The following is a 17,270-nucleotide window of genomic DNA, read 5'->3' on the forward strand; positions in this document are numbered from 1 at the left end:
ACTTCTACGCACAACACTGGACCTGCTGCAGGAGAAGGATGCTGCCCAGATCTTTGCAGAGCCTGTTAACCTGAACGAGGCAAGTCTCTTTCCTAGAGGTGTCTTAATGGGTTGTAGATGAAGTGTTGCTGGGCAGAAGCTCATGTGCTGTCATAACCCTGGAAGCACAAACCACCTTGTCCCGAGCTGCTGGTGGACTAAAGAATACCTCAGAGAGGACTCACAATGTGGGTATCCTTCCACAAAAAGGGTATTGTTTTCTGGAAGCTTCAGGACATCTCAGACAAGTAATGTTCTGCAGAGCCAGGATGTGTCTGCCTTGACTGGGTGACACAGAAATGACTGCTGGCACTGTCCCTTGCTGGTGGAAAGGGCATTAAGAGTGCTTATGATGGATGCGCTCTAGTTGGCTAGTAAATGGTTTTTGTAATTGTACAGGTTTTATATGTTTAGGTTCCAGATTACCTGGAATTCATTTCCAACCCAATGGATTTTTCCACCATGAGGCGGAAGCTGGAGTCCCACCTGTACCGAACATTGGATGAGTTTGAGGAAGACTTTAACCTTATAGTTACCAACTGCATGAGGTATAATGCTAAAGACACGATTTTCCACCGAGCAGCTGTCCGGCTCAGAGACCTCGGAGGAGCGATATTGCGTCATGCACGGCGGCAGGCTGAAAACATTGGCTTTGACACTGATGTGGGGATTCACCTGCCCGAGTCACCCAAAACCGAGGACTTTTACCGCTTTTCTTGGGAGGATGGTGAGTGTTTATTAACCTTTTATTTTCAGGCAGATCATAACTGTGGTCTTCGTTCTGAGCATGTCATTTAGCCTGCATGAGAATCATAGCCATCATTCAGCATACAAGAATTTTCCTATCCATCTGTTTACCTGAGCATATATCTTAACTCCTTCATAGCCTCCAAAAGCAGGATTTCGGGTGAGCTGAGCACTTGGAGCTAGGTGCAGCTTAGCTCCAGCTCTCCTCGTGCACGTCTGCCTTAGAAGAGCCTTGTGACTGTCCATGCTGTTTGATATGTGCCATGGCTGTAGCACGAACTTGATATTTTAAAGAACAGTGCAAAGGTGGATCTCGGAGGTTTTGCTCTGAGGAAGGCTCATACATTCCATTGTAAATTGGTAAGGTATAGAGCAACTGGGTTAGATGGAGCACTGGTGGCTGGGAGGGGCGATGTGGGGCTAAGGTACTGGAACCCAAGCAGTTCTCCTAGCTGAGACTTTCAGTTCACAACGTGACCACTTCCATTCCCATAGCTGTCTTGAGGTGCAGCTCCAAAGCACTGGTTGAATAACTTGGCTAAACTTAGTACAGAATACTGCTGCCATCCAGCATGCTGAGCTTGCAGTCTGTGGTCCGTTTCCTAAACATTGCAGCCCTCTTGGACACAGGGAGACAGTCTATTATGAAATTTGTGTTGGTGTATGGTAGCAGAGCCCTCAGCTGTCTGCCCTGCTCCAGTGGATGCCAGCGCTTCAGCGGAGCCAGAGGAATGGCAAATATGTTATGTTTTGGCCAGTTCTGTTTCTGGTCTGATTTTGTCATTTTAATCTGGCAATGAAATGGGTTTCTGCCAAGGACCTGAACTGTGAGCTGTCTCGTGTGGGTGCAGACCCATGTCCTTTCACTGTTGCCTCCAGGACAGTTATGGGAACTGGAGGGTAGTACAAGTTAAATCAGCTGCTCTTTACCCAAAGGAAGTCTGAGCTCCAAGGTTTACCATTGCTAAATCCCCAAACTAAAGCATTTGGTTCATGAATAGCAGCAGTGGGAATGAGGCATGGCAATGGTCCCAAATGCTTCTTCAAGAAGCCTTGCTTCTCCCCTTCACTGTTACACTCTCTTTTGACGCAGTGGATAACATCCTCCTGCCGGAGAACCGAGCTCACCTCTCCTTGGAGGCCCAGCTGAAGGAGCTGCTGGAGAAGCTAGACATGGTGAGCACCATGCGGTCCAGCGGTGCTCGGACACGACGCATCCGGCTCCTGAGACGGGAGATCAACTCCATTCGGCAGAAGCTGGCCCAGCAGCAGAACAAGACCATGTCCAACGGGGAGCCTGTGCCGCAGGAAGAGGAGCTGGATAAATCATCAAGGGAAGGCGACGAGGAAGGGGATAAAGGTGAGAGGTTGCAGCAGGATTTTAGCTCCAGCTCACCTGGTGCATATCTACAGTCAACACCTGCTGTTTCTCCTGTCTGTGGCCCTAGTGAAACATGGGAATGATTGTTGGTAGTTTTGGGAATGCCTCTGTCTAAAATGTTCAAGGAGATTCATTATTCCTTTAGCAGATGATGCCAAGCCCCCGCACCCTCCAACCCTGGAGCCCACAGGACCCGCACCCTCCCTCTCAGAGCTGGACTCTCTGCAGGACCCTCCGACGCTCAAACCCATCAGTGAAAGCAAGTCCTTGAATCAGCTGCAGAAGAAAGTGATGTCGGACAGGGAGCTCTTCGACAAGAAGGCGCTGCAGCGGGAGAGCCAAGCCTTCCAGCGCCTGCTCAGCGATAACGGCCTCAACGGACTGGCCTTGCCGCCTGCAGACACCCCTGCCAGTCCCCCTTTCAGTGGCGTGGGCCGACGGACATCTGTCCTTTTTAAAAAAGCTAAGAACGGGGTGAAGCTGCAAAGAGGCCTGGACTGCTCCCTGGAGAATGGGGAGGACCACGGGCAGAGCGGGCAGCTTTCGCCCTCCCACCCTGGCGGGGAACGACAAGCTCGGAAGCGGCCGCAGAGCAGGACCTGCAGCGAGAGCAATGGAGAGAAGACGCCTAGGCAGGCAGGACAGAGAGGTAGTTCCTTAGGATTTCTCTTCCTTCTGTACCCTTGAAAACTGTGAGATGGGGCTGAGGGAGGGGGAATCCTGGGGCCAAGTAAAGACATCTGCATCTGAGCTACTCACCTGAAACTCACTTAATGTTTGGGGGAGACATAGTCACTGTAGCCAGAGGTGTCTGATGAACACTTTGTCTCTTCCGCACATTTCTAAAATAGTGCAGACAAGACGTGTCCGTAATGAGTTGTACCTCTCTTCTCCACTGACTCTAAATGGAGTTTCTAGTAATGTAGTTCAGCTCTAGGCACCTCCATTTTAGACATGTAAAAGTACCAAAGTAAAGCCCAGGGAGATCACAAGTAATTCTTCCCTTTACCAGTCGGCAGGGCAGCTGTAAGAGAGAGTTTGCCATTTTTTGTAGGACAAGCCAACATGTCCAGCTGCTTGCAGAGCTGTTGAATGGCCTGGCTGGAGACTCCGGGGTCTCCGCTAAGCGCTGAAAAGTGTTGGCATTCGTGCCCTCATGGAAGGGTTTGGGTTGGCTCGGCCACTCCTGGGAGTTAGGGTTTCCTGCTGCAGAAATGGTGCATTCGGTTGGAAGTGTGCAGTGGAGCAGAAACACAGCACCCATGTAAGATGAGATGTTAAACATTGCTTTTATATCAGGGTGTACCCTCAGTTCTGGAGTTTAAGTAAAATTAGTGGGAATACCGAGTAGGTTCCTTTTCAAATTAGATCTGCAAATGAGAATAAGCAGCTGAGATGAAATTTGGAAAGACACAAGGTGAAGAGGAACATCTGAGTGACAGCAATGTGATTTCTTTTTAATTCTGTGTTGACGGCCATCATGGGACAGTTCCCATCTGTAAGGCTTGACTTAGCCCATACCTCAAATACTGTCTTATACACATTTGGCTGTCAGGAGGTTGCTAACAAATTTAGAGTGGGAGGAAAGCAACTGAATGTGGGGATTGACTTACCAGGACAGGTTAAAGGAAACGCAAATGGCTTCTCCAAAGAAAGGCAGTTAGTTGAGGGACTCTCCATCATCATCTGCCAGTAATTAAAGCAGAGGAGAGTTGCCCACAATGGATACGAGTCAGAATGAGAGCTTGAAATTAAAAAAGGGAAAATACAGGCAGGGTGCTGGAAAATCGCTGATAACTAGGCAGTGACCACCTCTGCTGAAGCAGCACTGGTGTTTGTTTCCTGTGTGTTGCAGCCCTGCTTTTGTGATTCAGCTCCTTCCACTGTTTCAAACACAATTGATTTCTCCTAACTGGAGGGAGTGTCTGGTGTGCCGAATCTGTGTTAGTGCAGGAGCAGATCAGTGTGGTTGGGATTGTCAGAACAAGGTGTTGCCCAGAAATGTGCTCCTTGTGGCCACTCCATATTTACAGCTGGAAAAAAAAAAAAAAAATAGTGGCCTTGGCATGAATTTGCTCTTTGTGTGGCTAATGGGCCACATTAGCAAATTTAGCTTTGATGAGCCCTTGGGGAGCCTGGGGGCAATGGGTCCCTGGATGGGGGAAGGCTGTGGTCCTCTCCTTTCCTCTGCCTGCCTTGGGCTTGGGGATGCTCTCAGGGGTCATTCCCTGTCCACCCATGCCTGTCCCTGGTTGTGGAGCTTGTCCAAGCTCAGAGGTGATCCCAGCTCTCTGGGTCGGTGTCCCTCGGGTGCACAGAGCAGTAAACCTCGCAGGGAGGGGGAGATTTCCAGCAATGTCGGCGTCTGGGGCAAAAAAGTGAAATATTCCACTTATGGCTACAGTGACATTTGTACCGGCTGGAGATGAAGGTGGTGGGAGCCGCCTTCTACCCAGAGGGAATTTGCTTCCTCAGAGTCTGCTCTGTCCACTGGAAAATCTCATTTCCAGTAACTGAAGCAATGAGTTTTTCCTAGAGCAGTTTTCTCTCAGCAAGGAACCTGTAAATGAATGAGCTATGGTTTTATGTTCCTGCTCCTGTGGGTAGGGACCAGCCTGGCAGCCAGGCGCGAGGTCAGGCATGGAGAAGTCTGTGCCAGTCAACATGAAACCTCCATGTCTTTTCCAAACAACACTTGAACCCAGATGAACAAGTGGTTCATTTCCTGGCCTCTGACCTTGCCCGGCGAGCTGGACGCTGCGTGGAGCTCTCCTGTACCATCCCTGGGCACTTCAGCACTTGCTTCTTCAGAGACAGCTTAATTTTTCACGTGTCGGGGGTAGAAATACCTTTCATTAGTCACCTTTTGGTTGCAGCTGAGCCTGGGGAACTCTGCACAGAATTCCCCTTTCTGGTTGAAGCATCTTTGGGACAGTGACCCTACCTGAGCCTTGGTAGCATCTCTGTGTGTTGCTGCTGCTCCTTGGGGCTGATTCCCATTTGTCTTCTCAGCAGGAGTGACTAACGGCTTTGCGAAGCACGCAGAAAGCGGATCTGACTCTGAGTGCAGCTCTGGCCTGGGCAGTGGACTGGTGTTTGAAGCCTGCAGGTAAGTGCCCTGTTCAGAACTGTTCCCCAGAACACCTTCTGTGTCTGCATTAATCTGCCTGGTTTTATCAATTGACTTATTTGTCAAAACCAGCCCAAACTGTTACTTATTTTGTGTGTTGACCCTAAAGACAAAAAGCTTCTTGGGTTCCAGCCTGTCCTCTTAAGCTATACGTCCCAAAAGCAGTGGTTGGGTTTTTTTCAAGCAAATGGGTATCTGTTACACTTCTGTTTCTCAATATATATATATATCCTCTCTGCTGATGAATATCTTCTTGCAATTCTTTAGAGCTAAAGGTAGAAAAACCTTGAACTCAAATGTCCAGCCCAGCACTGTGGGTGAAACTGAACTTCTGCCACCTACTGAATTGCTGCTTTCTTCCCCTTGGAGGTTTAAAAGCAGGACTAGGTACTTCGAACAGGACTGAACAGACTTAAAGCAAATGTGTCATCTTTTGGTCAGATGCAGTAGGCATATGTGGGTACCAGATCTATTTTCTGGTCTTACCTACCTATCCAGCCCTCCTAACACTGACTCAAGTCATTGCACTGCATGGTAGAACCTGTGTTATTCCGGAATCGTGTTTGTGTGAGCAGCAGGCTGAGAACAAGGCTGGCCTTGATGGCCATCCAGGACAGGCAGAAGCAAGACTTTCTTAGTTGATATTTGTAGTGATATTTTCAGTGCCTTGGAACATGTCATTGCCCTCTGCTTGTCTTTGATGACTCTGAGGGTGATGACCCATCATTAGAGAACTAGAACTCTAGAGAATATCAGAGCTAGAGTTCAGGCACTTTATGCTTCTTCCCAATGCATATGCTCAGTTAGTTCTGTAAGACCTCAACCTTGCAATGTCAGTCAGGCGCTTAAAATCGTAAAGCTCCCTGTGTGCACCCGCTCTCAGGACTGAGGCTGCAATTTAGAACTAATAGCTGTGTAACAAATTATTCTGCAGCAGGGTTGAATCCCAGGAGCATTTTTTAAATGAAAACTTTGCTATGCAGAGTGATCCTAAATCTTAGCTGTCAAAAGAGGTGTATAATTTTGCAGTCGTAGCTAAGGTTTGATTAGTGTTTCCATTATAAATCTGTTTGCAAAGACTTTTGTGCCCATGACAAGGGGCAAGGCCCTGGGTTTGGAGAAGCAATTTTGGTGTGAGGGCTTTTCCCTGCGTCAGAGCGGTCCCACCTCCACAGTCAGGTGCTGGACAGCCCGAGGGAAGCACCTGGTGCTGCAGTAAATTATCTCCCTTAGCACCGGCTGAGCCCCCTGGAGGCACAGGACCTACAGCTCTTCTCTGAGATGGGACACCCCCCCACTTCATCATCTCTTCCCGCTTCTCTGGGCTGTGTGCACAGATCTTCAGCTCAGTCATTGTCTCTTCTGTAAGCTGGATGCTACCATGACCCCCGTGCAGATCTCACAAGAAGCTGCTGCAATAAAATATCTTAAGGCGAGGAGCTGCATTGAAGGGAGCAAAAAGGAGAGAACTGGATTCATGTGTAGTTGTAATGTCATTTAAATGAGGGCCCTTGAGTCATGCAGAAACCCGTCCTGGGGTGAGGATGCTCTTGGAATGGGACCAGGAGCCAGAAACTGCCTTTTAAACCATGTCATGGCCTCATGGCCCCATCATATTTGCCTCTGTTTCCCCATCTGTAAGCGAGGGAGACAAATCTGAAATCACAGGGGAGCATGGGGACTTGGTAGTTGATGTTTGTATAGTACTTTGAAGATGAAAAGTGCCATGCAAGTGCTTATTACAATAATTGCAAGCAATTCACACAGCAAAAATTACATTAGAGCTGTGTGACACCCACAAAACAAGGAATTAAAAACAAGCTGATGTCTCATGGATAACTTGTACAATTATTCTATTTAGGAACAGCTCTGTTTACTGCTTTTTCTCCACTCTTTCTCTTTGAGCATCAAATTCACTTAGAATGGGCTGGTTATTGGAAAACTGTAAATAAAAAAAAAAAAGGAAAGAATTACAGTAAGCGAAAAAATATGATTGCTTGAGGTAGAGATAGTCCATTTTCCACAATATTTGTAGTAATGAGGTAAAAGGGTGTTCAGGACATGGGCTGATAGAGTCCAATTGCAGGTATACTCTCCAGCATGAACTTGTTGCTGGGTTTCTTCCTCATAGCTTGGTTCATAGCTTGGTTTCCGTTTGACCTCTTTCATTGCTCATGGCACGGCTGGGGTGACATCCAGTGTACTTGCACCAGAAGAGACGTATTGATGAAATTTTGCTCAAATACTCATTGTTCTTTTCATGTCAAGGGTGCACCAGTAGAGTAATTTTGCAGTATTTTAAACAGAGCTGAGGAACCTGTTTATTTGGCTTTGTTTTCAAGGGTAACCTGTTTTCTCCTAATACCTATTTCTCCTTGTCTTTCTAACAGTGGTTTGGTGCCTCCCAAGCGAAGTCGAGGGAAGCCAGCTCTTTCTCGGGTGCCCTTCTTGGAAGGTGTGAACGGAGACTCTGATTACGGCAGCTCAGGTGAGAACAGCTGCACCTCAGCCCCACTTTGGAGAACGCCCTGCTCTGGTCCCACCACACCGCAGGGCTCACATCCATCTGAACCAGGGGGAGCAGGTGTCAGTGCACGTCAGGAACCAGTCCTGCACGAACTATCCAGGTTGTACAAGCAGGTTGCTGCCCTGCCTGTGCGTTATTCTTAGAATCATAGTGGTTTAAGCCCCGTCCAACCTGGCCTTGAAGACCTCCAGGGATGGGGCAGCCACAGCTTCTCGGGGCAATCTGCGCCAGGGGCTCACCACCCTCAAAGTGAAAAATTTCTTCCTAATATCTAATCTAAATCTCCCCTCTTCCAGTTTGAAACCATCACCCCTTGTCCTATCACTACGTGCCCTTGTAAAAAGTCCCTCCTCAGCTCTCTTGTAGCCCCTTTAAGACCTGGAAGGGGCAATAAGGTCTCCCCGGAGCTTTCTCTTCTCCAGGCTGAACCCCCCCAACTCTCCCAGCCTGTCCTCCCAGCAGAGGGGCTCCAGCCCTCCCAGCATCTCCGTGGCCTCCTCTGGTCCCGCTCCAACAGGTCCATGTCCTTCTTATGGTGGGGGCTCCAGAGCTAGAGGCAGTACTCCAGGTGGGGTCTCACCAGAGTAGAGTAGAGGGGAAGAGATTATTACCTGCTTTGTTACAAAATTTAGATTATTGCATAAAAGCTTTTTCCTGCTTTCACTTTTGCTGCTTGCCCTGTGCTCTGTGTTCTCCTCAGATGGGGGCTTTCTGTAGGTCTGGTGTGTGTCACGTCCCTGGCACTGTCTTCTCCTGATTTGGGACTATTTCTCTTTAATGACGCTGCAAGACAAACAGTAAATCATAATTATAAGAAGGGTCTCTCTGGAGATGACTTCCTGGCTCTTCCCTCTTGTATTGCTATCATTGCTTTCTAGGTCTTTGTAACAAAATCGTCTTTGTCAGACTGTACTATACTTCAGTAAGATTAAGTAACGCTCCTCTAATACTACCCAAGGCACTACACCAGTCTTCCAGCGCTTACACGGCCGGATTCTTGTCTTACTTATGGTGTGTCAGTGATAGAGTTATTGCAGGTTTATGCTGAAATCGGAATTCAGCTTTGAGTCGCTGGTACGCCTGTGCCCTTCTGCACAGCTCCCGTGCGCTGGCTCCCGTCTCCCTGGGAACCGTTGTTATCCTGGACCCTGCGCGCTCAGCAATCTGCTTCGGAGAGAAGCTTACAGAGCAGGGCTGGTACCAGGAGAATTAGAATCAGTGGGACAATTCTGAGGTATAGAACATAATTTCATTAATGGAAGAATACATCTGGAATGCAATAGTGGAGAAGCACATCAGATCCGTCTTGGCAGGGTGCTCTTTTGGGTTGTACTCAGCCTTTTCTAGATTCAGTCTGACTTCGGGTAAAGCCGGTGTTTGAGCACTCCCCCCCAGAGCAAGCACTACTTGCCATAAAATTCACATTAATGAAGATTGCTCTTTTTCCAGGGGCAGGAGCTGGCAGATTACTTATTCGGGTCTTGAATGGATCTTTTTGCAATACTTCTGATTTAAGTTTGAAGAAATTAATGGCTAATAGACTTCCATCAACTAGAACCAGGCATTTCCTGCAGAGATCAAACAGCCCCAAAGTGTATGGCATCGGAATAGTCTAGATTTTTGTATTTAGGAGGAATAAAAAGGAGCTGTCTCAGCAGCGATCCAAATTAATCAGATACAGCTTCATCAGTTCCATTGAGGATGGATTTGGCTTGGTGGAGCCTGATGGACCAAATTCATCTCTTGTATACCCATTTGATTTCAGTGATATAGCAGCTGTTCACCCCAGAACTGAATATGATGAATATTTCCATATTAAAGAGTTGATGAGCTGCACGCATGCGTAGACTTAGACCCATGACTTAGGAGATCGTGGCTTTATTTTAACGCTGAACTTGACTGTACTGAGAGAGCATAAAGAAGGCTGGACATTCACTGTGGCCAGGCTAGATCTCTGGGCACATAAAATTTTATCATAAACTTACTGCAGATGACATGAGTGTCGTACCACCTCTGGATTGGCTACCCAGTGCATATAGGCACAAATAATAAGTGGCTTTCCATTTTGCTCTAGATCTTTTTATGAAGAGAAATGGCCTGGAATTATGCATATGTGTACACAGTAATGATTAAATGTATGTTCTTGTGTGACGAATAGCTGGACAATAGGTGAAATTCTGGCTTTCTGCTTGCTGAAGAAGCAAATAAGTTAAAAAAATAAACCAAATATTGGCAGCATGTTTTAAGTACAACAGTAGTTCATGCGTTTGAGCTGAGACAATGCAGGTCATCGTGCCTGGGTTAAATGATAATGTGGTTTCTTGTCTTACCATAACCCCCTTGCTAAGACTCGCCCTCCTAAGCCATGTCTCCTTCTGTCCCTTAGGCAGGACTCTCCTGATGTCCTTTGAGAGTCAGACTGAGCTGGAGCCCTTGGAGCTCGTGTGGGCCAAGTGCCGTGGCTATCCTTCCTACCCTGCCTTGGTAAGTTCCCAAAATCATGCAATATGTGCTCTCCCCCCCCCCGCCCCATTTTGCACAGTTAATTTTCCCTGTGCTCGTTGTTTCGGAGCATTGCAGGGGATTCATAAAACATTGCTCTCTTTGTGCCAGGGATGGGAGGAGATCTTTCCTCTCCTGTGCACTCTGCAGGTATGGGGAAAGTAATCAGTACTGTTGGCATGAGAAGACCTAAATTTTATAAAGGCAGGCCCCAGGTTCCAGTGGTGTGTAACTGCCTGCGCATTTTCCTATATAGTGGGTACAACTCCATGTGTAGGTGCCCAATGTGCCTTGTGATGTATACATCCTCTTGCAATAACCATATTTTTGAATTAAATATGAGAATATATGCACGCGTTTGCACCTAGTCCTTTGAACGATATTTCCTTAATATTTATCTGTCTTTGGATATTTGACTATTAATGTGAAATCCATAAACCTGGCTTCGGTGAGCACCATACCCAGTTCCAAAGCAAGACATGACATGCAGCTCTTGCTAGGAAATGCCAGTGCCACCACAGGCTTTTAAATGCTCGTTAAGTTATCAACAGAGATTGCTGAAGTAAGTATATAAGTTAGAACGTGAGATAGGCTGACTGTGTTTTATTATTTCTGCTACTTTTAAATATATCCCTTGAGACATGGCTCTTCCTGCCATCTCTGCTCCACGTAGTTTCTGCATGGCTGCAGCTGTCCCCTTAAGTACCTTTATGGTTGGGATCGCTGAGAGACGTGGCACTTGTGACTGCTGAGAAATTGCATTGGGTGAGAGCAAGTGTAGTCATCACGGAAATTACACAGGTCTCTACGTCCAAGCAGCAGAGCTGTGAAACCATCCGTAAGCTGACACAGCAGGTATGCCTGGCCGTGGCTGAGCACGCTCCTGATGCTGTCAAAAAGGGCAGATTCTGCTAAAAGAGTGACCCTCACCCATGCTCCCTCACCACGGGAGCCCAGAGGAGAGAACTGCTATGGATCTGCTAGCCATGTTGGCCAGCCATAGTATTTTTAGATCTTCACGTGGCTACAGCCAAAGTTAAATTGTGCTTTAGCATGGCTTTAAATGGTGACATTGTCCTCCAAAAAGGCTTTTTTTTTTTTATAGCAGTCTGTTGCCGTAATAAAGTATCTTAATAAATTTCTACAGCTGTCCCATGTCAAAGCCAAACTGCTTTTTCAGCCCTTAGGAGCCAAGATGAGGAGGCAGAGAAGACTAGACTATTCCACCCATCCTGTGCCGTTTCGTTCTCCTCCTGTGATCACATAGCAAAAATGTTGGACACTGACATTTCTGCTCTGTACGGGGGAGAATTGATGCATCTGCACTCAATTCTCTCCAAAATGACGATAGTCTGCATTTCTCTCACCTGATAAAGCTGGCACTGCCTGTTGACTCTCCAAATATTGGGCCCGATTCTGATCTAATAGCGGTATAAATCTGAGCAATGCCCCTGAAGTCAACTGAATTGCATCAGAACGGAGCTGTTGTGAAATCGCATTACACCTGCTGAGAGCAGCAATGGTGTTACGTTTCTTGTACAAGTTAGGAGCGAGGGAAGGAAATCCTTTGCTGAACACAACAGTACTGAGTTTGTGCTAAATTACCAATGAGTGTAAATGCATCTGCATCCCCACAGAGCCATGTATTTATGTCCTTTCCCTTTTTTGAGATTGGATGCTTGGCCTTCGGACTGACTCGCTTCCCTTCCACAGGGGCAGCCTCGAGGACAGAAAAATTATTTAAAAATTGCCTCTGAGAGAGAGCAAACAATTTTACTTACCCATCCTAATTGTCTAGCTTGGATAGACTGAAAGAGCAGAAAAAAAAATGCGTTCTTTGCAGTACTTGAAGGGTTTTGTTCTTAAATATCCTTTCCCTGTGTCACTAGATAATCGATCCCAAGATGCCGCGTGAGGGTTTGCTCCATAATGGAGTCCCCATCCCAGTCCCACCCGTGGATGTGTTGAAGTTGGGGGAGCAGAGGCAGACAGAGGCAGGAGAAAAGCTCTTCCTTGTCCTTTTCTTTGACAACAAGAGAACCTGGTGAGTGTGTGCAGAGAGGCGGGGGCCTGTGGTGAGTGCTGTGGCAGAGAGGGAAGATTTAACATACTCTTTTGGTATATGGGAGCATACAGGGATTATGATGATATTCTGTGTAAATTGGAGAATTTAAATATGCAGCAGTTCAGAGTCTAAACGAGGAAGCCAGCCTGCTTTTCCTTGGCCCAAGAGCATAACACCTGACTGTTCCACTTCCGTGGTGAACAGCCCAACATCCTTCAACCAGGGGTCACATCACCGCAAAAATACTGAGGCACATGGAGAGCCAAGTTAGTAGTCAAAATCTGCCGCAAATTAGAGAGAGCATTTGACTTTCAAACACCAGCAGAAAGAGCAGCCGGTTCCACTGCTGCGCAGAAGATTTGCCAAAAATCTCCAGGGTAACGTTTTCAGAATGCCGGGTTTATTCCATATTTAGACTTGCCTGATTTTTTCAGAGGTGCCGAATACCTGCGGTTTTCAAATCAAGACGTTTGTTTAAGATGGCAAATGTGGGTGTAAGCACCTGGTTCAGGGCAAGTGAAATATCTCAACGCCTTTTGCTGTTCTGTCTCAGACAGATTGAATCTGCTGATTTTATTATCAGTTGGTGACCGTGCTCACATGGTAACAGTAACCCAGGCAGATATAATCAGCCACAAACCAGTGAAGTGCCTTAAAAATGAGCAATAAGGCTTTGAAATCCATGTATGAAACAATGGGAAACTAAGAAAGTTGGAGCGTTATTGCTGGAAGAGGTGAGTCCCCGTAATGAGGCGGCCAGCCGCACGCGGAACCCGCTGGATTATTTAACCAGCAAATGCCACGTGGAAACACGAACCAAGCAAATAAATTGTCACACGGGAGGCAGTACCTGTGTGCTGCTGGGATCACAGATCCAGGGAGTTTATCCTGCGGACAAAGCGGATGCTGGGCTGTTGAGGTGCACGTGGGAACGGAGGAGAGAATGGGGCTGCCTCTATAAAATAAGATACTGAGAGTTTAAAAAGGAGCCTCATGGTACTTTGAGAGCCCTTTTCCTCCTTATTCTCCCGGGGAAGGTCTTTGCTGGCATCACTGGGAGGGGTTTGGGTGAGGTTGCAGCCAGGCAGCCCTGGCAGAGAGAGCGTCTCCCAAAAGAGCAGGGAAGGGTGAGGGGCTGGAGGAAGGAGGTGAACATTGCCCAGAGGCTGTGTCGCAGCTGGAGGGAAGGTGTATCGTGAGGAGAGAGCAGAGCCAAACACACAGCGGGGTAAAGCAGCAAGGGAGAGTGTTTCCCCCTGCATTTTGGGGCTGCTGCAGTGTTTTATGCAGTTGAAAGAGATGGAGGTGATGTGCAACACAGACAAAGGAAAAGCCTGTGGCATCTTTTTGGGAAGCTGAGAAGGGGATCATGTTTGCTTCACTTGAGTATGTTTGTGTCCTCTGGGGAAAAGAGGTGCCAAGGGACACGCTCCTGAGGTTTTTTTATTAGTACACTGCGTTGTTTCACTGTCCCTGATTACCAGAACTGCTTGATACAGGGCATGTTCTTCAGAGAGCTACTAATGATTTTTAGCTGAAAATCAATGGCAGTGCCAAGCTTCCTGTTGCTGTATGATCAGTTTTGAAAAATCTAAATCCAAACTTGTAATTGAAACTGCTTTCCCAATAAAAATCAGTATTTCCTTGGCTTTGCCCTGCTCTTGTTGAAGACAAGCTCTGGTAGATGTTTATACTTGTAAGTGGCCACTTAGTTCCTTGTTTGCAATTTGTGGGAAGCTAAGGTGCCTCAGGACAATCTTAAAAAACCCTCTTAGTGCCAGACCCAAATTCTGCTGGCTTCAATGATGGTGCAGAAGGGTCGCAAAGACTGTAATCGGCCCCTTGACTTCGTGGTGAAGATAAGCTGAGCTGCCCTGGGTGACCCATGTTGGCTGGTGGGGAGGTGCATTGAGCTGTGCCAGCAGTGCTGAGATTTAACTGCTAGGGGCTGCACTTCGTTAGGAAAGGTGACTAGCATGTTTCTGAGCGTGCTAGTTAACTTGGGAGTTAACTTGGGCTAATGACTGCACAATAAAAACTTGCTGTAGAAAAGGCACTTCCATTTTAAGTCATCAGTTGGTTGTGGTCAAGTTGGGTTTGGGACATGTCTGCTGGAAGCTGCCCGTTTCGGGATGATGCTCGGGTGGTTGTAGTCACCCAAACCCTGATGCTTACAGCCTCTTGGAACAAGGCAGAGCTTTCTCGAGGATAAAAACTTAACTTTCTACCATGGAAGCCCCTGTATTTGCTGCTCTGTGGGACACAAGAGTTTCCAAGTTTCCCCCAGAGCTCCGAGGAGCGTTGAAAGCCTTCAGTACGGACTCCAAGGAGAGAGAAACCTGTGCTCATATAGGAAGGCGTTTTGGCCACAGGTGGTTCTTCCATGTCAAATGCATTTAAACATTTGTAGCATCATTGTAGGGTGTTATATAAACGAATAGATCACACGAATGTAGTTGCTCCTGGGGAGGAGATGACAGCGAGTGCTGCTGAGATACGTGGGCAATGCTTGAGGAGCTGGAGTACTTGGCCTTATCTTGGAAACTCTTGGGACAAACCCCTTGGCCTGTTGCAGCTGGTGTAAGAGCCAGGGACACAGGAGCAGTCAGGCTCCTGCAGAGAGCTCAGGCGTAGCGTTGCAAGGGCAAGAGGCCTCCAGGTGTCTGCTTTTCTTTGCCTGTTTCCCCACTCGATGCCCTCGGTGACGGGGTTTTCCACTCTCCTTTCTGTTGCAGGCAGTGGCTTCCGCGTGACAAAGTCTATCCCCTCGGCGTGGACGACACAGTGGACAAGTTGAAGATGATGGAAGGCCGAAAAACCAGCATCCGCAAGTCTGTGCAGGTGGCCTACGACCGAGCCATGATTCACATGAGCCGCGTGCGGGGAGATCATCCCTTCATTACGTCCAATTATCTGTAAGGGGTCGGAGTGGCCGGTCCTCCTTTTCTTCCAGACCCCGCGCTCGCTGCGGCGGCAGAGCGGACCGTCTCGTGCACTGACTGGCCGGGGGACGCCATTCCCAGCAGCGGTCAGCACTCCTCGAAGTACCCTGAAATGTGCCAAAAAGCCTGTCCAGCTTCTTTCTGAATGTGTCTCGCTGAAGAGCTGGCAGGAGATGAAATGTATAGTCCGCAGGGCCAGGAGTAAGGTAATTAGGAAAAGCTGCCAGGTGACGGGAGCCAAGGTGAGCTGATGCAGTGAGCAGAGCGCAGCACTTGGATGTTCAGACCTCGTGCACCCTCCCTCGCCCCTGCCTCCCCCGTGCCGCCGGCGTTTTTTAAGTCATCAGCCAGCCCCGAGCAATTCCCGGGAACCTGTCACCGCTGTAACCGAACCAGGATCCTTTACGGAAATCCCAACTGGACTTTCTTGTGCCAAATTTACCCTAACCATCATTGGCCTTTTCATTTTTTTTAAATGCCATTGATTGTCCCATCACATTTTAAAAAAAAAAAAAAAAAAATCGTAGCTGGGAGTTTGCGTTACGATTTTCCTGCCTACGCACAGCGTTTTCATGTTAGATTTCTCTCATTGCATTTAGAAAAGCTTGAGGTATTTTGGTAACCTTCCCCTCTGCTGCACACATGCACAGATGCACAGAGCTTTAAATACAAAAAGCAAATTACCTGATTTTGTGTGTGTGTGTGTGTATGTCCTAGAAATTTATTTGGTAGTTTCACATTTAAATTCTGATTTCTGTGACTGTGCTTGTTCCAGTACCATCTCATATCACGGTTTAGTATAGTAGTGAGTCTAAGCAAAGATAACTTCCTTTTTTTTTAAGAAGCAAAACTAATTTTGGAGGTGTCTGCTGAGCTGGAGCGGCTTTGCAGGCACTGAGGTTGATCAGGGTTGGAGGGAGATACATCTTTTGTGTTGCTTTATGCACATTTGGTGTAAGGCTCCTCTTCCTTTCTTCCTTTTTTTCTGTCTCTCTAACGTTTTCCTCTGGCTCGGTTTGGGTGGAAACCAAGCGCTAACGAGAGCACACGACCATTTTGCCTTTTCGCCTTCTCCCACACGCGCATATCTTTTCCCTGGTGTGGGGGTCTCCAGCGTTGTCATCCATCAAAACCCAAGTAAAGCCAGCTCTGCAGACAATCCCTGGTTTTTTGGGTTTGCGTTGCAAAAACGGGGACAACTGATGTTTGGAAACTTGATGACAAAAACCTTTTCTATTAGCCAAGGACTTTATGATTTCTCGGATCTCTTCTGTTGTGTATCTATCCCTTTTTGCTTTCCCATTTTACGAACCAAAGGTGCAGAGCAAGATTGTAGATTGAATATCATCATTTCGCTTTTTAACTTGATATTTTTTTATTATTTTAACTTTTTCATACTGAAGAGAATGTGGGGTCAAAATAATAATAATTAATAATAATAATAATGAATAGTGGGGAGTAATCACTGCCATTTCTACTTGGTCTACTTTTTTAAAATACCACTTCTTATACATTGGGACATGGAACCACACTTTAAGGAAGATTCCTGTAACATATAGAGATGGGGCATAGGATTTTGTAAAAATAATAGTAATAATAATGCCTATGGAGTGTGGCTAGGGAAGGATGTTGTGTATATAGTTGTAAAATATTGTTCTAAATTATTTAGACCTATTGTCACCATTCTTGAAGTCCTCAGTTGTGTTGCTGGGTCTTTTATATGCACACAGTGTAATTTATTTAAAGGAACATACACTTTTCCAGGTGGTAGCTCAGCTGTGGACTTGTGACCTGTGTATATGTTTTAAGAATTTGGGATTTGGGTTTTTTGGTTTGGTTTTGGTTTGGTTTTTGTTTTTTGGGTTTTTTTTTAAATGACATTTTAGAATTTGAATTGGGCTAATATCCTGCTGTTGCTACGGGACCTAAACGTTACT

The 17,270-nt window shown here is 46.9% G+C and overlaps 1 protein-coding gene across 1 annotated transcript in view; it reads left to right on the top strand.

The window, feature by feature from the left end:
• Positions 1-15,310, top strand: part of BRPF3 (bromodomain and PHD finger containing, 3) — a 22,489-nt gene extending 7,179 nt beyond the window's left edge. The window contains 9 exon segments of the mRNA XM_009891713.1: positions 1-79; positions 454-766; positions 1,880-2,146; positions 2,313-2,816; positions 5,183-5,276; positions 7,688-7,785; positions 10,211-10,308; positions 12,216-12,370; positions 15,127-15,310. The exon segment at positions 1-79 is cut by the window's left edge and continues 3 nt beyond it. Of these exon segments, the coding sequence (XP_009890015.1) occupies positions 1-79; positions 454-766; positions 1,880-2,146; positions 2,313-2,816; positions 5,183-5,276; positions 7,688-7,785; positions 10,211-10,308; positions 12,216-12,370; positions 15,127-15,310 (1,792 nt within the window).
• The last annotated feature ends 1,960 nt before the right edge of the window (positions 15,311-17,270 follow it).

This window comes from Charadrius vociferus, unplaced genomic scaffold (genome assembly GCF_000708025.1).
Source record: "Charadrius vociferus isolate BGI_N301 unplaced genomic scaffold, ASM70802v2 scaffold819, whole genome shotgun sequence".
Lineage (NCBI taxonomy): Eukaryota > Metazoa > Chordata > Aves > Charadriiformes > Charadriidae > Charadrius > Charadrius vociferus.